At 33.1% G+C, this 23,748-nt stretch overlaps 1 protein-coding gene across 1 annotated transcript in view; it reads right to left on the reverse strand.

Moving 5' to 3' along the window:
- The window catches only part of LOC145293102 (DNA-directed RNA polymerase III subunit RPC1-like), a 106,161-nt gene that overhangs the window by 10,245 nt on the left and 72,168 nt on the right, over positions 1-23,748 (reverse strand). Inside the window, exons 24-30 of the mRNA XM_080139478.1 lie at positions 22,638-22,768; positions 20,468-20,553; positions 16,565-16,657; positions 15,653-15,748; positions 13,712-13,863; positions 10,105-10,191; positions 8,122-8,187 (exon numbers count right to left, since the gene is read on the reverse strand). Coding sequence (XP_079995604.1) covers positions 8,122-8,187; positions 10,105-10,191; positions 13,712-13,863; positions 15,653-15,748; positions 16,565-16,657; positions 20,468-20,553; positions 22,638-22,768 — 711 coding nt within the window. The remainder of the gene's footprint in view (positions 1-8,121; positions 8,188-10,104; positions 10,192-13,711; positions 13,864-15,652; positions 15,749-16,564; positions 16,658-20,467; positions 20,554-22,637; positions 22,769-23,748) is intronic.

The following is a 23,748-nucleotide window of genomic DNA, read 5'->3' on the forward strand; positions in this document are numbered from 1 at the left end:
AAGTGAGTCTGTAAGTACAAGATATTTTTGATGGTCATCGTTGGTTATTATATTTTTGATGGTCATCGTTGGTTATTATATTTTTGATGGTCATCGTTGGTTATTATATTTTTGATGGTCATCGTTGGTTATTATATTTAGTGCCAAATCTATGGATGTTGCTTCTGTGCTGAAAATTGAAGATTCGTTTGGGAGTCTTTCCTTTAGTTTTAATTTTTGTGGATGGCTGCACATCCTACTTTGTCTCCATCTTTTGATCCGTCAGTGTAGATTCGTGCGTATTCTTTATATGTATTTTGGATATTAAGTAGTTCTTCATGGAAGACTGATGGGTGGGTTTTCGTTTTGGGATATTTATTTAATTTTAATATTATGTGTGGTTGTTTGATCATCCAGGGTGGAGTTTTTGATTTGATATATTTATGTATTTTTGTTATGTCTATTTGGGCTTCTGTGAGACGGTTTTTTTATACGGAGGCTAAAGGGTTTGATGATATTTTCTTTCCTGTTGAAGAAGTGTGTGTATTGTGGATGGCGGATACATTGGTATGCAGGATTCGATGGACATGATGCTAGCTTTAAGCAATACTGTAGCGCTAACTTCTGTCGTCTTAGTATCAGTGGAGGCTCATGAGCCTCTCTATAGAGGCTTTCTACTGGAGAGGTTCTAAATGCTTCCAAGGCCAATCTTAATCCTTGATGATGAATTGTATTTAGTTCTTTTATGTAGGACTTCCTTGCTGCTCTATATGTGAAGCATCCGTAATGCATTTTAGATCTAATTAAAATTTGGTATAGCTTCAATAACGTGACATAAATTGAATATAATACCTAAATATTTATGTTGGTCGGTGAGTGGAATGTTCTTGTCATCCAGTTTCAGGTTGGGGTCGTGGTGGAATTTTCATAGTTTGCAGAAATGGATGCATTTAGTTTTTTCCTCTGAGAATGTAAATCCGTTTTCTATAGCCCATTTGTTTATTTTATTCAGGCAGAGTTGGAATTTGCATTCAGCTGTTTGTATATATTTAGATTGGTAGTATATAAGTAGGTCGTCCACATATAGGGTGTTTCAATTCCTGGGTCTATGTTTTTATGATATTGTTTATTTTAATGTTGAATAGGGTGACAGATAGGATACTGCCGTGGGGGACACCCATTTCTTGATCTTTTTGGACTAAAAAAGTGTTGTCCATCTGTACTTGGAAGATTCTATTTTTGTTAAGAAGTTTCTGATAATTTCTGGCATTCTGCCTCTAAGTCCTAGTTCATACAGGTCTTTTTGGATTCCATATTTCCAAGCAGTGTCATACATCTTTTGCATGTCAAAAAAAATTGCTATTAGATGTTCCTTTTTTGCAAATGCTTCTCTTATGCGTGTTTCCAGTTTTATTAGGTGGTCGGTGGGGCTTCTATTTTTCCTGAAACCCGACTGACTTTCTGTAATCAGATTTTTGCTTTCCAAGTACCAATTTAGTCTTTCATTAATCATTCTCTCGAATGTTTTGCACAAACAACTAGTGAGTGCAATGGGTTGGTAGACTGTTGGGTTTGTATGATCTTTTTTTGGTTGGGTATTGGGATTACTATTGCCTGCTTCCAGTTTTTTGGGATGCTTTTATTTATCCATATTTCATTGTAAATTTGTAGCAAGTAGTCCAGTAATGGTTTTGGTAGTTTTTTTTAAGAAATTGGTAATGGATCTCATCAGGGCCGACCGCTGTATCATGAGATTTGTTTATTGCCTCCTCTAGTTCTGCACTATTGAGTAATTGATTGTGATTTTCTTCACTTTTTGATTTGAAGCTTACTTTTATTTTTTTCTTCATTTTTTTTTTTATAGCTTGGAATTTTTTATTTTGTTTTTTTGATGATGAATTCACTGAGAATTGTTTTGCTAATTTATTTGTGATATTTTGTTTGTTGGTAATCTTCATATTGTCGCATATAAGGTGTTTAGTAGGATTCTTTGTATTTTTCCTGCTATTTTTCTGACCATCTCCCATACTTTTTTTGGTTTTGTGTTTTGATTAATTTTTGTTACATAGTCTTTCCACGTGTTCTGTTTTGATTTTTTGATAGTTTTTTGTGCTTTTGCCTTGCTGTTTTTATATATGTCCAAATTTTCTTTCGTTGGACTATTTTTGAATTTTAAGTTTGCACGTCTGGTTCTTATGGCTTCTTTGCATTCTTTATTGAACCAGGGTTTGTTATATTTTGTAGAAGTGGAGCTTTTTGGTATGTTCTCCTCAGCTATTGTGAATAAAGTATTGCGGAAATAAGGTATTGCTGAAATAAGGTATTGCGGAAATATGTCATGTGTTCTAAGTTAGGGTTCGCTCCGGGTGTTAATCTGTGTTGACATGCGTTTTGGAATTTTTCCCAATTTGCTTTTGATTCCAGCGAGGTGTTTTGTCTTCTAATTTAGGGTTTTCGTTTTCTAATATAATTGGGAAGTGGTCACTTCCGCATGTATCCTTATGGGTTCTCCAGCTATAATCCATGTATATAGTTGAGTCACATAGGGTCATATCTATTGCGGATAGGGTTCCTGTTACCGGGTGTATGTATGTATTCTCTTATTTAGTAGACATAGCTTGTTTTGGTTAATTATTTTTTTCTATGATTTGGCCTCTTTTGTTGTTTTTTTTTTACTGTCCCACCATGCATTGTGACTATTGAAGTCTCCCAGCAGTAAAAATGGTTTAGGTAGTTGTTTGATTATATTGTTTAATTCTGTTTCATTTATTGCTTCATTTGGTGGTATATAGAGTGAACACCGGGTTACTGTTTTGTGTAGTGTTGCAGTTATTACAATAGCTTGCATATTTGTTTTTAGGTTTACTTTGCTGTGTGGAATGTTTTCGTTTATCAGTATTGATGATTCACCAGTGGCTTTGCATGATAATTTGTTTATGTGGTTACATATTGAGTAATGTTTTATGTTGATTTTGTCATTTCCTTTTAAGTGCGTTTCCTGTAGGCAAATTATTGCAGGACATAGGGATTTGATGAGTATTTGTATTTCTTTGATATTAATTTTTAATCCTCTTATGTTCCACTGTAGGATTTTGTTAGCCATGGTTTATATTTTCTTTCTCTTGTTTTGGGCTGTTGGATTCCTCGATCTCCATGACTTCCTGGCTTTCAAGTCCTGGAGGCATAGTGTTTTTTTGTTTGTCTTTATCTTTGGATCGTGAGCTAGGGCTTTTATTTGTTTTTGTTCGTGATCGTGATGTTCTGTAAGAGGGTTTTAGTTCTTGCTTTGTTTTGTTCTCTTTTTTGTTAATTCTTTCTTGTATTGGTAATTCTTTGATTCTGGATGTGTTAGGGATTTGTGCAGATTCTATTTCTATTTGATTTGGGTTTTTTTTTTAATTGGTTTTTCTTTTCTTTGTTTTTAGTTTATTTCAGGGTATGTGTTCGTTTTTGTGGTATCTAATTATTGGTTTTATTTCAGTTATGAATTTTTCCCAGTTGTTTGGTCAGAGTTTTCTTAATTTTTCAACAAGTATATTGTATTTATATTTTTTTTCTGTAATTTCCTTTTTGGTAATTTGTGCATAACTTTTCTCAATCATATATCTGTCTACAATTTTCCTTGCTTCGGGGAATGATATATTTTGTTTTTCTGTTACAATTTCTTTTTTTTCCATATGTCACAGCTCCTTGCATAGGCTGGGTGGTCTTCTCCAGTTTGCACATTTGCACTCGTTTGAATTGTGGTCTGGGTTTCTTTGGTTACATTTGCCACATACAGGTTGATTGTAGCATACATCCTCATGATGTCTGAATTTTTGGCATTTTTGACATCTAAGGGGGTTTGGTATAAATAGTTCAACTTTTACAATTGCATAACCAATTTTTATTTCTTTTGAGGCCGTTGGTGTGTTAAACGTTATTATATAGGTGTTAGATAAAACTGAGTTTCCATTTTTTTTAATGGATAATCTTTTTATGTCTGTTAGTCCTTGAGATTTTAGTTCAGTTTTTATTTTGTCAATTGAACAGTATGATAGTTCTTTGCTTCTTATAACACCCTTTGATCAATTCATTTTACCGTGGGGACATGCTTTGATCTTTTTATTATGGAATTTTTCCATTTTTAGAAGGATACTGGCATCTTTTTTTATTCACTTCTACTAGAATTGTTCCATTTCTTAAATTCTTAATTGCTTTGGGTGATATTCTTGCAGTGATTTCTTTCTGTATCAAAAATGGGGACAGTCTTGTCAGGGGGCTGTCATCTTCAGCTTCCAGGATAATAAATCTTGGAAAGTTTGGATTTTCTAGTTCTTCTTCCTCTGAGCTGGAAATATCCGATATTTCCACATGATATCTTTTGGGAGGCTTTTTCTTTTTTTTCTATTTCTATTTTTGGTTATTTTTCACTTCTGCTGCTCCTCACCCGCCTCGGAGCCCTATGTGGGAAGTGTTGGGGGGAAAACCCATTCGCCCCAACACAACAGGGATACAGCAGAAGTATACTCTTCTTACTGTTGGATTCCAGCACCTGTGTTTCCTTCATCCCCTCCAAGAGCCTTATTTTTGGAAGGGATGTTGGTTTTTCAGCCATGTTTCGTTCGTACTCAGCAAGTTGATTGACCCTTCAGCCACCGCTTACTAAATCAGTTTATTGTTTAATGTTGGGAGCGCGAGCATATTTTCTTGTTATGTTTGTCTAATTTAGGGCTAGGCGCGACCAGCCGATTGATCAGAGCGGGCCTCTCCGACCACCCGTCTAGCCGAGGTAAGGGCCAAAGTGGTGTGTTGGGAAGGGAAGGGAATCATTTCTATACTCTGCAACCCTCAACCACTAGGATTCCGTTCCAAGGTATCATGGATCGCCACCCATGGCAAACAGGTGGCCCCATTGAGGGACTTTTACTATTTGCAGGGGGTACAGACGGTGTATTCTAAAGCCCCACCAACAGGGCAAAGTAAGGAGGTGGAGGGGGCTGTTTTGTTTTTGTAGAACATTTAAGTTTTACAAAAGAGGATAGAAAACAAAAACAGAAATTCAATGTCGATGCATTTCGTCTCAGGAAGCCTGATCTCGTAGCACCAGTGATTTCTATGAGATACACAGATATTGATTTCTATGAGATACACAGATATTCGAATATTCTATTAAAGTTCCTCTTTACCTACCAAACACTGAGTTAGTAAAGAAGTTGAGAATATTAAACTTCTGAATATCAGTACAGTCAGGGAAGCAGGTAGGGAATACCAAAGTCTAGCTTTTTTGAGGGAATAAACTATTAGAGTAGAAAGCATTCTGGCATTTAGAGACCTCAACAGTGAAGGGGTAAGATTCTGTTGTTAAGCAGGTTTGTTGGGGATATGTACGTCGAGGGGGCACAAATGCAACAAGTTTATCAGGACACATTCTGTCATTGTCTTAGATTTATGTACATCCGTTCTTCCCTCGTGCATGTTATAGAGCATTTTATCATCAACAAATATACCCATCTCGAACATGTTATCAGGCAGGTCGTTAATGAATATCAAGAATAATAGTGGTCCAAGGATCAATCCCTGAGGCATGCCCACATTAATGTTATGCTGCTTGGATGTATGTCGATTAATGACAACCTGAATGGTCCTATTGTCTAAGAAGGATCTAATTATATTTAGTATATGTCCAGTTATACTGTACAATATAATTTTCATTAGTAGCCCTTCGTGCCAGACGTTATCAAAGGCCTTCGATATATCAAGGATTACAGCCCTGGCTTCACCCGCCTTATCCAGTGCATGGTACATGCATTCAGAGATGACTGTTAAAATGACACTGCTTAAATCCATAGTGTTTGTCAGAGAGAAGTTTTGCTTTTGCAACGTGGTGGACTAGTGCTTGATTAATTAAGGTCTGAAAGATTTTAGCAAAGAGGGGGAGGAAACTTATAGGGCGATAATTGAGAGGGTAAATCCTTTCACCAGAATTCTTGATTTTCACATCATTTAGTGTGGCTTCAGTCTGCATAGGGAAATTTGGGAAAGTGTTGGCTCTAACGTAAAGTTGGAGGCAAATGTTCAGGCAAGCAGTTCCGCCTTCTCAGTTGCTATGTATGCAACCTTCTGGTTGTTGGATAGTGGGGGGAAATTATTGATTGATTATTAATTATTGATTGATGGTCGTCACTGTTGAAAAATAAATTCTGAACCACAAAAGGTTGGTCATTGTAATGGTAGCACTCCAGTCTTTGTAGCTCTTTAACACTTTATTTTTGTAGTTGAAAAATAGGTGACCCTACTTTTGGAATGGCCCTCGTATATACAAATACATAAACATAAACTTTATATAACCAAAGATTTATATTATACATAAATGCAGTAAACATTGCAAATGTAAAGCTTAAATATGAGAGGGGGGGGGCTTATAAAAAAAACCAGCTGTCAAAGCTGAGATAATAGCGTGAGAGGTCCATGAATATGAACTGACTGCAAGACGCCACAATTTCATGCTGGACCAATTTTCTCAGTTTTTTTTACCATTTGCTTTCAGATGATGATGGTTTTAGTGTGAAAAACAAAAATTTTAAGCAAGTTCTCAAATTGACCATTCATCAGAATGGATCAGAGTGGATTTCACCATTATGATGACTGAACTTATGAATTCATGACCTGAAAGTTTCATCTCTCTGTTGCAGATACTGAGTATATGAGACTCTAAAGGAAACACCCCCTCCCATGGATGTGCATCACAAGCAAAGATGTGTCATAGAATTTCTCCATGCAGAAAAAATTGAATGCATACATTTTGTTATGATTTTTATTTACTTCATTTCTGTTATTCTGATATCTGTGATTTGTTTTTCTTAAAATACAAAAAAAAAGAAAGAAAAGTTCTATTCTGTATGATTTCTAAAAAAAAAATTCATTTTAAGTAAAAACGTTTGAGAAAATATATGCACATTTAATAGTTATTGATTTTAAACTAGCAATAAAGCTAAAATCTATAGATCCCCCCCCACCCCCCGAAGCTTGTTTTTACATTTGGTTGCTGCTTCTGATAATTCATCTTGAAAGTGTTGTGGCTTTCCTCTTGTTATGGTGTATTAGTTCTATATAAATACTATTGCCAAAAGTATTAAACCAACACCGAACAGTTTCTATTGCAACAATCATTTCTGCAATGACTGTGTTGATGTAATTATCTTTGAGGTAAATTTGGAATCTAAAATTTATATTAAAAAAAAATAAAAAAAATAATTCTCTTCTTGAATGTCAACCATCTGTTTGATAAGTTTATTATGCTGAATTAGACGCGCAATGATGAGATGAGCTAAAGGAGAGCAATATAAAATATATATATATATATATATACACACACTACTGTTGGGATGATTAGTCAGAATCGGTATCAGAAAAATTTATGCAGATTTTCCAATGCCAAAAACGATTTTTTAAATTATTCTTTTTTTGATTTTATTTAAAACAAAATTTTTCACTGTTGGTAGTAATAAGAAAATAAATATTTTTTGGATTTCAAACTACCAATAAAACTAAAATCTACAGATCACCTTCCTCACAAGTTTGTTTTCACATTTGAGAAAATATACGCACATTTAACATGTGTTTTTAAGGTAATCAGAGTAAAAATAACTTTATAGTTAAATAGTTAGAGATTTATAAAGAATTGGAATGGGTAATTGTATCAGAATCAGGGGAAAATATTGGAATCGTCCCATCACTAAGATATATATATATATATATTCCAGGTTAACGATATCCAAAAGTAAAAACTATTGAATTTTAACAAAGTTGTTAATAGTGTTCGATGAAAAGAGCAAGATATCATTTTATTAAATTTAGGTAAACAAAAATCACTGTAAGTCGCTACAGTAAATTTTCTGTTTTAGCCGACAATGAACAATGAATTTGTTTTCCTCAGGGCCAGTCATTTAATGAATGTTTTTTTTTTCATTATATGATTGGCCTCAAGTAAAACCAGAGATTTATTGTCGCCTAATGATGTCTTAAGACTGAAACAATAAATTTATTGTAGCAACTTATGGTATTTTTGTTGACTTAAATTGAAAAGAATATATATAATGGATTTGAATGAGTTTAAATTAAAAGATAGGAATTAACATTTTTTTCAGCTTTTATACTCACGGTTCGTTTGATTCGTAGTTTTGAAGTACAAATGGAATCGACAATGCTGTCAACATTCACTTCCAACTGAAAAACAATGGATTTTTTTAAGATGCAATAAAAACTCAATGAAAACTTTAGTTTACCAATACAGTATTTTTTTGAAGATGCAATAAAAACTCAATGAAAACTTTAGTTTACCAATACAGTATTTTTTTGAAGAGGGATGTGCAAGAAAGATTAATGGAAAAAAAATCAAAATGAGGCAGAATTTTAAACTTACATTGAAAAATATTTTCAAAAGTGGTTCAGTTTTCTAAAAAAAATTTCATGGCTCAAACATTTGGTGCTTAATTTATCTTGAAGAATTAGAAAATAAAAGTGAATGCAACATCTGTACATCCTCATCTACAAAGTTGTTGTTTCCTTCAGGGCCCATGGCGCAATGGATAAAGGCATTGAGTCTCTAGAGTACCAGGTGAGCATTGTGTGAAGATAACAGTTTCAATCCTATCCAAGCAGGCCTGGTCTGGGCCCAACTCTCTTCCTGATCTACATCAATGACCTCCCTAAACACATACTTAAATCATTCGTTGACATCTATGCTGATGACACGACCATCTACAGCAACACATCAAAGGCTGTAAATGACAAAGTTCTCTCTGATTCTCTCTCCTCTGATCTCGAGCGCGTGGTTCAGTGGGGGAAGATGTGGCTAGTTACCTTTAATGCATCCAAAACCAAACTCCTATCCTTACATCATCAACGCTCTGATCCCCATCTGGCATCAATTGTGATGGATGGCTCTCGTCTGGGTGAGGCCCCGTGTTTTGACAAGCTTCTGGGTTTGACCTTTACTCCTGATCTGAAATGGAACACGTACATCAAGTCTATTGCCAAGGTCGCTGGAAAGATGGTGGGATCCTTCTACCGCTCCAGAAGATATCTCACTACTGATGCAATTCTCTATCTATATAAAAGCCAAGTACGTCCAAGGATGGAATACTGTTGCCATATCTGGGCAGGAGCTGCCAAAAACAGCCTATCATGCCTTGACAGAGTACAAAATAGACTTCGTGGCTTAGTGGGGGATGCCCTTTTCTCTACCCTGCAACCCCTCTCTCACAGAAGAGACGTTGCGAGCCTATCCTTGTTTTATCGTTATTTTCATGGCAGGTGCTCGTCTGAACTCCAATCCCTGGTCCCCCCTCGCCAATCTTTCACGAAAAACACCCGTCTAGCTGAATCCACTGTGAAAAATTTCCCCCACTCTATATCTGTGCCTAAATCAAAACGCGGATTCCATGAACAAAGCTTCTTTCTTAGAACTGCACGCCTGTGGAACTCTGTTCCGTCTGCCTGCTTCCCTCCGGACTACAACTTGGATGTCTTCAAGTCTAATGTTAACAAATTCCTAATGAACCGCCCCCTTAAGTAAACACTCCATCAAATCTCCACACTAACGTAATGTACTTGCAATAACCCTTATCCCTGAGTGGCTTCCGGGCCTTGATAAGTGGTGATCACTGTGTAAAAAAAAAAAAAAAAAAAAAAAAAAAAAAAAAAAAGGCCAGAGGATTAGTTGGCCAAACATGGTGAGACAACAACTATGGAAGGCAGAAATTCCTGGGGATACAATTACAAGACTTGGCATTCCTATCCCATCGTGGTTAATCACCTGAAGAAAGCTAGAGAATAAGTTGGTCGAAACATGTCGAAACAACAATTATGAAGATGAGGCTAAGTCCACAAAAAGAATAAATCTGCAAAATATGAAGTCTGGTCTCAGCAGATTCCAAAAATCAAAAAAAAAAAAAAAAAAAATAGCAACATTGGTGTTTTATAGTCAATGTTTTGTAATTCAGAAAAATTTGTTCCTTTCTCTTATATCGATAATTCTGTCTGAACGAAACATGAATGGATAAGCAAAACTATTTGTTTGTCAGAATTTCATCATTCGATTTTTATTTTAATCAAAACATGGAAAGAAAAATCATTTTTTACCTTAAGTAATTTGATTCGGTCAAGATCCAATTTCACAAGTAAAAAGCAATCATCTGGCAAATAAATTTCTTCCACATATTCTGAAACCTTTACAAAAAATTGAAAAGATAAAATGGTTATTTTTTTCATTTTTTTGGCATATCAACACTTTTGGGATAAATTCATGGCAATTTCAATCATTTTGTATAAAAGTTTTTATGGTTAAAATTCTTTTTTTTTTAATTAATTTGTCAGCAAACTATAGATCTTATTTTACCTAGAGATGCGACCTTGAGAAGTACTACTACAATTAAGTGAGAGATACAACTACTGTATTTAAGCAACGTTGAACCAATGAGTTTTGTGACAGCTTGCAACAGTGAAGGACAGTTTACAGACTGTCTTGGGGTTGCGACGATTATCGACAGAGTTGAGTTGCGAGTTTGGCACAGTGAAGGCAGGTCATGGCTTGGATCAAATCAAGAGTTTTAGTTTGAGATGAGCTGACATTTAACAAACACAACCTCGACCATAGATGTAGATGTGGACCTTAGCGTGTAGAGGATTAATGGCGTCACACACATTCCCAGAGTGCAACTGATATTTGCAGAATGTGTCAAAGTTTTTGTTTTATTTTACGTTTTTATACTTGTGAACCTAGTGTGAGGAATAATTTTTAAATTAACATGGACACGAGGATACTTCAATTAAATGTCTAATATGAACAGGTAAAATTATAGAGGAATAAAAGGTGAATTAAATGAGGTATAGGTTGTTTAAACAGTTGCATTCAATTCAGCGGTTTCTGAAAAGAATTACAAGTGCGAATTTTCTTTTTGGTGGCACAATATACAAACATACATACATACAAGAGAAGTTCTAAAAGTAAAGTTTCCTATTTTTTTGTTAACTCAAAAAGTTGAAGAGCTTTGAAGATGGGAGTGGTACCATTAAAATGAGCAACATTTTGTGCTTGACAATCAACTTTTCTACATAGTCACCACCATTCTTAATGCATTTTTCTCAGTGCATGAGCGTCGGGAGCATGCTTTGCCATACGAGGGTTGTTCCAAAAGTAAAGTTTCCTATTTTTTTGTGTAACTCAAAAAGTTGAAGCACTACAAAGACACAAGTGATACCATTGAAACGTGAAACCTTTTGTACTCCATAATTTATTTTTCTACATAGTTATCACTGTTCTCAATGCACTTTCGCTAGGAATTCAATTACACATCTCTGCTTCTGACATACGTCCATAACAGTGGATACTTTTTTAGTCTCACAACATCAATATCTAGAAAAGAGAGATGAAACTCTCAGGTTATAAATGTATAAGTTCAGGCATTATAACAATGCAATTTGCAATACCCTCAGATTCATTCAGGCAGAATAAAATTGGAATGTCACTCACTCGGCCATATATATATATATATATATAGTCTTATTTGTAGTATTCCGAATTTTACTAGGTTTATATTGTTGCAATATTTTAGTCTGTAATGGGGTATGATCCCACACAGTCGGACGATTCTATTTATAAACGATGCTGCTAAGAACTGACGAATCAAATTAATTCACGTTCTGCTACAAACCAATCAGAAATCAGAATTGCTTCATAAATATTAAACCTTTTCTGGAGCAATTTCACATGTTCTTTCCCGGGTTTCGACACGGTAAGAATATTTTGTTCTGTGGAACTGTCTACTACAAACAAGTCACCTACCAGGACTTGTGTGTAACAGCGAACCATCTGAAACTCAAAATGGCTTACACTTCTACATATATAATTCAATAATCGTTCATATACCAATAAATTTTAAGCCAAGAGAGGAATTAAACTGTAAGCTACAAAATTATCATATTTCATAATTGAGGATTCATATATTGCTTTAACAAAAATCAGATTTATATATTTACCTATTTTCATATCTCCATTAAAAAATACTTTGCAAGGATGCGATAGAGGTAAAATATTTTCGCTTGTTTTCTTTTCCTTATAAGGGAAAGTTTTTCCATAATGTTTTATTGTTAAAGTGTTTTTTTATTCAATAAGTCTGAAGAAAGGTTGTTCTTGAGAAAATTTTCAAACAACATAATGTTTGGATTTGTCCGAATAGTCTTGAAACAATTGTAACTAACGATGAAATGCACTATTTGTAACTATCAACCCATTCTTTGAAGTCTTGGTTTTTGTTAAAACAATATATATATATATATATATACGTGCCCGGCATTGCCCGGGTGTTTGGAGGTGTGTGATGAGCAAAAAAAATAAAAATGGTAGTAGGCAAGCAGGCTCAAACCTGTATCGCGAAGGAGGAAAAGAACATGAAAAAAAAAAAAAAACGATGTCTTTGCTGTTGCGTCCATCTCAAAAACGGAAGTGATGAACATCAAAATTAAGGCTAGTCAATCGAAAAGAGTGGATGACTTTTGAAAATATTTGTAGGAAACTGCCCCATTGAGGGTAAAGGAATTAATGTTTTGGGTCAAATTTTCGATATTTGTTGTCTGAAAATTTGAGGTTTAAACCGATACTAGTCTGTTAAAAGTTTTATGCAGACATACATACAACCATACATACATTTAAACAGACAGATTTATATTATAGATATAGATATATTCAGCATTAACTCATTTACCATTTTGAATCATGCTCATTTGTAATTTCATCTGAAAGTCTTGAGACCATTCACATTTATTTAAAGAGACTGTCTCTTTATAAACAAAAGGAATGTCTCTAAGGTTTGAACATGATTAGCATCTATGAGACTATCATTGTACATGGATCACACATAGCTTTATTTTAGATATATAGTGTTTCCCATTTTTTTTCTCTCCTGTTGATATATTATAACACCACCTTATTACATATATTTCTCTTGTGGGTTTCTATTACTTTTGCAAATAAATAATCCTTTGATCCAGTTCTAAAATGAGGGCAAAACTGTCTTGACGTCCCATATTTTTTTTCATACTTTTAATCATGGATATCAAAACAAATCTTCCCTTCATAATTGCAATATTTATTTATTTCATGTTAATGTAATTCACAGGTAAAACATCCAATGAATTTAACGAAGTTTATACAAGAGTGCTCAATACCAAGGTAGAGCAAGATATACTTTATATTTATTTTTACACAAACATTTAAATATCTGTACACATTCATGAGTATGTTTCAGTCAACTAGTTATAACTAACTAGAGACATCAGGTGATGTTGCTTTAGCAAAAGTTCAGTCTTTATATTATATATATTTATATATAATTATTTCCACAGCCAAACAACATCGCAACTCACAAGAGCCATGACAGCCAACAAACCGGAAGTCCAAAACTTTAATTTTGCCCTCATTTAGGCTCATCAGTCAGTGAGCTGCGACTTTGTTTTACTGTGGAAATAATTATATAATTTCTCACATTCTGAACATATATATATGTCTCCCTTTCATAATTGCAATATATATATATATATATACCTTCCCTTCATAATTGCAGTATATATATATATATATATACCTTCCCTTCATAATTGCAGTATATATATATATATATATATATACCTTCTCTTCATAATTGCAACATATATATGTATATATACATGCACTAATACATAATGCACTTACCTCACCGAGAAGTGTTTTTTCAATTCGCCCTTTGACTCTTCTTGCAATTTCTGGATCATCGACAACTTCCAACTGGGCAGATATGATTGGTGTACTGATATTCTTGGTGGCATTGATAATTTCTTTAATACGCGGCACACCGAGAGTAATGTCTTGTCAGTTAAGGAACAAAACCATGAAGCAGGCAAAAATGACTAAAAATACAACGGAAACAAAATTTTAAACAAATTCAATTTTGTTTCTGAATTTTTGAGAGGAGGATTAATATAACCTTCTTCGAGTGTATTTCATCAAAATCAAAAATATTTGTGTCAAACTCTGGAATCTGCACAAAATTTTAAACAGAACCCTTTATTTAATCCACGGATGATAGCATTCTCTCGTTCCAACAGTCATGACTTAAGCAATTTGCAATCTTAGTATCATTTACACTTTGAAGGTTCAATCCTAGATATGAGGAGAAGAGTAATTATACGAATGCGTTAGTGCACAAATCTGTGCTCACCTTGTTTCTCCCACCACACGCTTGTGTCTAACCAATTCTAGAATTCTGTAACCTAGCATACTATCAACCACACAATCATATGTCAGTGTACTCCCATCTTTCTTCAGATATATGGCTGAACAGCTTTTATGTGTGATTTTCCCTCTCACCATCAATAGTCATTCAAATGACAGAATAATACTGCTATTTTTACTCATAACTAGGGCTATGACAACAGAATATTCTTTTCATTTTTTTTGACTCTCGAGTATATATCCGACACAGTTAATCAATCAAGAACCACATCACTATATAAAAGCATGTATCAATGGATACACACTTGAGAGTCAAAACAATGAAAAGAATATGCTGCTGTCATAGCCCTACTCATAACATAAAACTGCAATGTTGCTGAATATTGTATGGGATTTCCAATTTTATTTATATAAGTGACTTTATGTTTACTTAACTACTTTATAAATTTCTGATCTACAGACTTGAAACTTGAGATATAGGGAATTTGAATCTGTGGAACAAATTCAATTTGGTTTTTAGCCAGTAAAAAATTAGAGGTCAAATATTATTTTATTTTTTTTTTTTTTAATTCGAACATGGCAGGCATCAATTGACTAAATGTGTTATTTCTACACATATGCAAATATACATTCATACTTTTAACAACATTATTTTTAAGTTTTTATATGCATGTGAACCTACATTAGACTGTAATGAACAACGCTAGAGACTCCAGTCACATTTATTTCAAAACTTTTGAAACCACTATATTGGGTACAATGTAATAATCAAGAGAATTGAATCTATAATAATAAATATGAAATCTGCATAAATTAAAATATCATATTTAAGCACATTTTATGACTGGGCAATGCTGGGTGACCTGCTAATAGACAAGCAGATACAAAGTTGAAAGGGAAATCTCAAATCACCATACAAGTTAAATTTAATAATTTATTTCATCCACCTTATGACCAGCAGGATTCTCAGACTAAACTGAACAATTTGACAATCTCAAAAAAGAAAAAGAAAAATTTGTTTATTACAAGATGACCTTGTTTTAATCTGGGTGTGTTTAGATATGTTTTTGTATATATTAGTTTGTTTTTCATTTTCCTATTAATTATTATCATTATTGTTATTATATATATAAATAGATTTACATTTTTTTTATACATGTATCCTAAAGTAAAATTTATTTTGTATTTGTAGACATTTGCTCTTTTGATTTTGTAGTTTAATAAATTTTTGGGTTCTTTAAAATTTAGGATAGCTAGTTTCTCATTGAAACATAATCTACACAGGTCATCTATATTCCTACACATACTAGCTTGCCATACAATAGCAAGCGCCCACTTTCTTGGAGCTCCCAGTAAGAGTTTGCAAGTGCTGTTTTTATATATAAAGATTTTTTGTTGCATTAAACAAGGCAAAAAGGATACTCATTGATGCAACTCCAGCAAAATGAAATGTTTTTAATGTCATTTGGGTTCCTGGTTCACCGATGCTCTGAGCACAGACGGCGCCAACTGCAGTTCCTAAAATAATAGACGGAGAAATTAACTTCAAAATAAAGAATTTTAAAAATCAATCAGTCACAGTTGATTAAAAAAGAAGCAGTGATAAGGAAAATCAGTTCCTTTTTCTCTCATGCCTATATCTTCCCTATGCATGTATTTTTTTTTTTAATGTTTTTCTGATTAATAATCATTGAAAAGTTCTATCGGTCTTATTTTAATCAAGAATTATTGATGTTAGTTTTTTTTATTTTTATTTAGTTTTAATTTTTTTAAAGTATTATTGAAAACACTTTAAAATCTTTTAACATTATTCTGGGAATATTATGTATTGAATACTTTTTTATGATACTTGCAATTTTTTCATTTTGATTTCAATAATTTCATTTTTATACTTTCATAAATATATTTATATTCAAATAAAAAACTTATTTTTAAAATTTAAAAAAACAAACTTTTTTTAAAAATATCAAACATATTTCTTATAAAATTTCAAATTAAATACAAACTTATTTTTTAATTTTATTATTAAAAGTGCAAATAAAGACTAATTGCGTTATTTTTATCTGTATAATATTGTTCATTTTTATTGTATATTTTTCAATAATATCATTTTCTTATATTTTATTTAAATAAATTGTTTCACAATAGAAATACTGAAGAACAATAAAAGTGAAGGAACTGATTTGTTTTGTCACCGCTTCTGGTAGCAGCTATGCCAGAAGTTTGGAAGTATGTTAGCTGACTATAACCAAAAATAGATTTTGTATAAAATTGGCCTTTTTATATTCTTTTGGTAAAATCCTAAATGGTAGATTGAAGTAGTGATTTACCAACCTGGTTCAATCTTTGATCGTAAGTACTTGTGACGGCAGCATTCCAAAAATCTTTGAAACTGAGTTTTCGTGATGCGATCAAGTTGAAACAAAACTGAAAAAAAAAAGTCCAAAATAAAATGAAACGGAATAAAAAAAATTTTGAATAAATACATTCAAAAAGTTTATGTGAGAAAAAACAAAAAAAGAGTATTTGCAAGATACAATAGAAAGATTTTTTTGATCAAATTGATAATACATTTTTTTTTTTTTTTATTAGGGAGTCTCAACTTATCAAGGTCCAGAGGCTACTCGAGGATAAGAGTTAAGGAGTGTACAGTAGTCATCAGGACAACAGCATAGTAATCGTTAGGAATAGCAATTGGGTTTAACTTGATTATTTAAGGAGACGGCACAATAGGAATTTGTTCACATTGGATATGAAGATGACCATGTTGTAATGAGCTGGAAAGCAGGCTGATGGAACAGAGTTCCACAGGCAAGCAGTTCTAGGAAAGAAACTTTGTTCATGGAATTTGTGTTTAGATTTAGGCACAGATAAGTCGGAAAAATTATTGATAGTGGTTGCAGCTAGATGAGTGTTTTCTTTAAAAGTTTGGTAAGGGACCAGAGATTGAAGCTTAGATGAGCATTTGCCATGAAAATAACGATAGAGCAAAGACATGCTAGCAACATCTCTTCTGTGGGGAAAGAGGTTGCAGGAAAGAGAAAAGGGCATCGCCTACTAGGTTTCAAAGCCAGTTTTGAACACTATCAAGGCAGGATAGGTGCTCCAAGCAGCTCCTGCCCAGATGTGGCAACAGTACTTTATCCTAAGCTCTTATACTGATATAATCCATGTATACAAATGGAAGAAGTAAGGTTGGAATGAATAATACAACAACTTATCTAGTGTTGAAATTAGTGCACCAAGAACCCGAGTTGAAGTCATTGCCCATGACAATTGTATTGTTGTTTTCATGGTATTTCTCTATCACAGATAAAAGGTACCAACATTCAACTTCATTTTAAAATCATGCGAACGACCATAAAAACGCTTTGGATATTTCAAGATTTTACAGTAGTTCTACTAGGATAGTGACATTCCAGAAAATAAAGCACTTTAAGTTCTCAAAATACCACCATTTTGTTTGGAAATAAATATCCTTTCACATGCTTTAACAAATAATATCTACATGATATAGTTTACCACTTCCCTTATCCAATGTTGAAATTAGAGTGCAAGGAACTATATTAGTTTGGAGATATGAACCATGGTGTTTTTATACTTGGGTTTTTTTTTTTCATCGTCATGTGACATGTGATGGATTTATTATATTCAGTTTCTTCCCGGTCCTATTAACTCATTAAGTCATTTTTATTTTGAAAACTAATTTTTCAGTGTAGTATAAATATTGCTATTTATTAAAAATAAAATTGAATTTTTTTATAAACAATTTCATGCATTACAAACACATAAAACAGACATCAAAAACTGTAATCAGAAATATAAACATCATTTTTGACTTAACTCTAAACATCTCAAGTCATCCCAGGACTTACCAGCACCATAGCATACAAGAGGAAGAAAAAAAAAACAAAAAAAACTATAATTTTCTGAGGTGAATACTTATTTTACTATTTGAAAAAAAAAATTAAATTTTATTTTTAACAAATAGTAATATTTATTAAAAACAATTTCACACTCCTTTGGTCTTTCTAACCATTAAATCTTAAATTGTTATTGACCGTTTCAAACAGTGAATTCTTTTTAATATATATATATATATATATATATATATATATATATATATATATATATTAAAAATGATGATTGATTTTAAAATTAACTGTATAAAATTGACATATTCCATAACTGACACTAATATGAAATTGATGCTGTCAAAATCTAGGTTGTCCTCGACGGTCGTACATCTAACCAATATGATATAAATGCGGGAGTGCCTCAGGGCTCTATCCTTGGACCTTTATTCCTAATATTCATAAATGACCTCCCTGACAAAATTGCCTGTGAGATGGGTATATATGCTGATGACACCACGCTCTATAACAGATACAACAGGAAAACAAATGAACACATATCTAAAGGAATGGCAAAAACACTAGAGGATGACCTCCAATCTGTAGAGGAATAGAGACAAAAATGGATGGTCACATTTAATGCTGCCAAGACTAAACTTGTTTCCTTCAATAATTACAAGATACCTTCTCTACCACCAATAGCAATGGCCAAAGTCTCTTTATCTGAAAGTACATCTTTTAAACTCCTCGACCTAACGTTCACAGGAAACAGGAGTTGGAACAATTACATTGAGAGCATTGCCAGGACCACTGCGAAGAAGGTAAGTTCTCTCTACCATGCTAGAAAGCTACTAACGCCCGAAAGTATCCTGTACCTCTATAAGGCCACCATTCGCCCATGTATGGAGTATTGTTGTCATATTTGGGCTTGTGCATCTGCTACTAGTCTCTCACTCCTAGACACGGTTCAAAAGAGAGTCGCCAACCTGATAGGTCCTGAACTTTCATCTAAGCTTCAGCCTCTGTCCCATCGACGAAATGTAGCATCCCCCTGCCTGTTCTACAAGTACTTTAATGGTGAATGCTCCGACGAACTGCAACCACTTGTACCACCTCAACATAAATATCTCCGACAAACCCAACAAGCAGCTAAATCCCACCCCTTCACAGTAGAGATCCCTAGATGTAAGAGAGCCTTCTACTCCAGTAGTTTCTTCCCCAGAACTACTAGACTTTGGAATTCCCTTCCGGGTTCCTGCTTTCCCAACTATACCGACATGCAGAAGTTTAAGTCTAACATGAATCGATATCTTGCTGCCCAACTCGCCACATAGTACCCCTGTAGCTTATTCCCTGATATATATATATATATATATATATATATATATATACACACACACACACACAATGGCCCTAGGATATGTTTTTTTCAGATTAGGATGTGGAATACAATGTTTTTCCGGCCTCTGATTACAATGTTATTTATAATGTTATTTGATTATATACATGTGTATTATATACTGTATCGTATTTTGTGGCTAATTTTTAATGGCGCATTCCGGTGTTCTACTGTATATAGAAAAGTGACCTTGCTTGTGCAGAATGGTCTCTACCAAACTACTGTCTAAATTTTTGATCTACAAATTTGAAACTTGATATATAAGGGATTCGGGCCTGTGGAACAAATTTAATTTGGTTTATAACTGGTAAAAAATAGCTGCATGGGTGAAAATTGAAAAAAAAAAATTGGCAGGCCTAAGTCGACTAAACATGTATCTTATACACATGCGAAAATATACATTTAACATTATTTTTAAAGTTTTGATATGCATATGGACTTAACTCATATGGTAACAGATTACACTGGAGAGCTATATGGTTTGGTTTCGATTCTAGCTGAAGGCACCTAAGTCATATTATTAACTTTTAAAATTACCACTGGATGTTGAGTACAATATAATAATCAATACAGAATCTTCATAAATAAAATATATTTAAATGTATTTTACGACCGGGCAAGGCTGTCACTTATGTATTGGATACAATAAAATAGTAGAGAATTGGCTTAATAATGAATATGAAATCTGCATAAATTAAAATATCATATTTAAGCATATTTTAAGAACGGTTAACGCTGGGCAACCTCTATTGTATATATATAAAAAGTTTTATTTTTTTGATGATCAGAATTTTTTAAAAATGTGTGAAAGGTAATAACATAGTACAAACATGAAATGCCTTAGCATAATGTTTTACATAGAAATGCCTTAGCATAATGTTTTACATAGAAATGCCTTAGCATAATGTTTTAAATAGAAATGCCTTAGCATAATGTTTTAAATAGAAATGCCTTAGCATAATGTTTTAAATAGAAATACGCAACCTGATCGTTGTGCTCTTTGAGAAGCATCTAAATTGTAGATTCCCCATGTTTTACCAATTTTGCCACAAACCAAATGGAGAAAATCTCTGAAAAAAAAAAAAAAAAAAAAAAAATCAACACAAGTTTCAATTCTTCAATGTCACCAAAGTAAAGCAGAAATCTGTATTTTAAGCCATTAGTGCATAAATATTTTTTTATTTAATTTATTATGAAAAGTCTTTTGTAAATACAATATTATTTAATATTAAAATTACTTTCAAAATTTTTTTTAGGAGTTTACAGTGTTGAACAGTGGATCATCCAGTCATGGCATTGTGATTGTTCAATTGTTATTGGAATTAAACATTTAATAGTAGACGTGTAAGTTCGCAACAGATAATTATAAGGTCAAATGTTTAAGCAAGATAAATATGTTAGCAAAACAAAAACATATTTACAGTTAGAATTTTAAAATAATTGGAGTTTTAGTTTTATAAACAATAATAATTTAGATAAACAAGGGGTGACCTAGTTGGTGACGTCAGAGAATCAAATAAAGAAAGAATTAGATTTATACATGTAGTCAGTTACAGAGTTAGATAGAGGACAGGAGCTTTGGCTCTGAATGCCCGTGGAAGCTAACGGATGCAATATAGTAAGATGTAAAAGATAATGAAGGGTTGCGTATCTCTAAGGGAAAATGGTAATAAAGTTTACATGTAAAAATATGACTTGTAGGTTTGTTTTCCTTCAGAGGAAGAATTTCATTGCAGCAGGCAACCATGGAAGAATCAAGAAAAGGAAGAAATGAAGCAAGGCAGGTGCCTGATCTCAGCATCCCGCAATATGTGATTATATATATATATTTGTTATGTATTGTTCCATAGTAAATGAACTGTAGACACAAAAGGAACCACTGTCCTGTTGTACATATACTCTCATACATGAATACGAGACAACACAAGCCACATATATATACACACTACACACTGATATAGACCTTACATAATGTATTATGTACGCATCATACATACATTTAAAGACAAATACATTTATATATATATATACACACAACCCGGCTATATAGCAATAGGATAGTTAAAGCCTTCTTTTATATCTATATAATTATAAACCTGAACTGTCCAGCCATCCTTTCTTGCTTGCTTCAGTTTTGTTTTCGACGATCAATTCCATCTTCTAAAAATGGGATGACAGGTGAATGTGAATATATATATATATATAGGTGTGGTTCAGAGGCTAAGAAACGAAGATCAAGAGTTGTAGGTTTTGATTTTGATTTCAGCTGATGGCACCCAAGTCATATTTATTTTTAATCTCACTACTACTGGTTCAATATAATAATTGATTGAGAATTGTCTCTATAATAATAAGTATGTAATCTTCATGAATTAAAACATCATATTTAAGTGTACCTTATAACCAGGCAATTCCAGACAGCCTGCTAGTTATATGTAAAAATGTGGGTTAGTACCAAAAAATTTATGATTAAATCGTTAATAAAACTGATTATATCTTTCTACTCTAAATTTTCACAGTATGCTGAAACTGAGACATCAGTGTTACCGATATACATTAGTAAGTGTCCTACAATCTTTATGACTAACTAAGAGGTATCTCTGAAAAATACATTTGTGGCTGAAATATGGTTAATCATCAATCTGGCTATATATATATATATAAAAACCATGAGTAATAATGGATGAAAAAAAACAAAACAAGACTTCTTAATGCAAGAAAAAATATTAATGAACTGATGAGCCGATATTTTCTCTTTGGAAACATATTGGTGAAATGCATTGTAACAATCAGTTTTATGTAACAGGTTTTTGGAGGTTGAAGGTTTAATCCTCTTTATAGACAATACTAATTGTTGCACTACAAGCTCATGTAGCTTAAATAAAGAGTTCAGGTTGAAATTCTGTAGATTCTAATGTTCAACAAAATGAGTATAATTCTACCTCACCCAAGATGGTGATTATTTAACAAGCCGGCACAACTCAAGATCAAGGGAGATAATCAATAACAGGTAGATAACTCAAACATTGAAAACTAATAAGAAAGAAAAAGAAATTTAAAATCAAGAAAATGTTTGGTTTCTTCATTTAAAAAATCAGCTATAAATACAGAAAAAAAAGTTTCTTTTGCATGCACGACTGAGAATGCGACTTACTTCAGTTCTTTTTGAAAATCTTCTCGGAAATCAGTTGTGAATCTCGGTTGTTGCAACATGTTCTCTCCCAATTCCAGTAGTTCTTCACCACTCAAAGCCTCTTCATCTTTGCACTCATACGATGTTATAGCCTGTGGGTTTATAAAAACGTTTCTGATTAAAAAAATGAAAACAGAGAATCGACCAATTTTTTTTCAATATATATTTCAAGATTTATTGTAAAGAAAATCAATATGTCGTCACCAACTGTTTCATTTATTTTTAGTAAATCCCCCCTCTCCTTTTTTAAATTAAATAATAGCCTAAAGAGATTCGCTAAAATAAAAATAAGTTAAACTTTTTTAAAAATTACTTTTTAAATATTTTCTCCACTTTGTGTTCTTGGGTTGAATGAAAAAGGCATTACGCTTTGAAACTACTCCAATATTGTTCCAGAATTCCGATATCTGCCAATTTACTGACATCATACCAGGGGTCAATGTTGTGTCCCATCCAGATTACCAAAGAATTGAAACACATTATAAAAAGAGGGACAGAGTTTAGGTGAAGAATTCACAAGGAAATTGCACAGTGAAATTCAGATCTGGTCATATCACCAGATTGATAAGTTTACAGTCAATCTTCATCAATGTCATACCTCGGCATGTGAGAGATGTATGCTCACATCTCAGTTTAGCAGCAGTAATAGACAACAGTGATAACACATCGTCAGAAAATGTTGATTAGAAAAAAAACAGATTCCAATATAAGTCTGAGAGTGAGAGAGGACGGATCTACTTTATTCCATCACTAATTCAGATCCTGGTACTTTTGATGCTTTAGTTAGGGAGGAAGAAATAACTGTACTACTGCACAGGAGTAATAGCGTAAAATGATCTGTAACCCACTTGTGTGATCATGAGGGAGGCTAGTAGGAGAATAAAGAGTGACGCATATAAACTGAGAAGAGAATACAATGCTTTACATGTTACAACTGCTCATCTGCCAGTAAAAGAGGGCTTCTCTTCGCAGATGTAGACTTTTGTAGTTGTAACCATTTAGCATATGTGGGGATCAGCTAAGGTACATGGAAGTATTAAAATGGTGGTAGTTGAATTTTGGACAACTGAGA

Source organism: Euprymna scolopes, chromosome 14 (genome assembly GCF_053919585.1).
Source record: "Euprymna scolopes isolate OS-2025 chromosome 14, ASM5391958v1, whole genome shotgun sequence".
NCBI lineage: Eukaryota > Metazoa > Mollusca > Cephalopoda > Sepiida > Sepiolidae > Euprymna > Euprymna scolopes.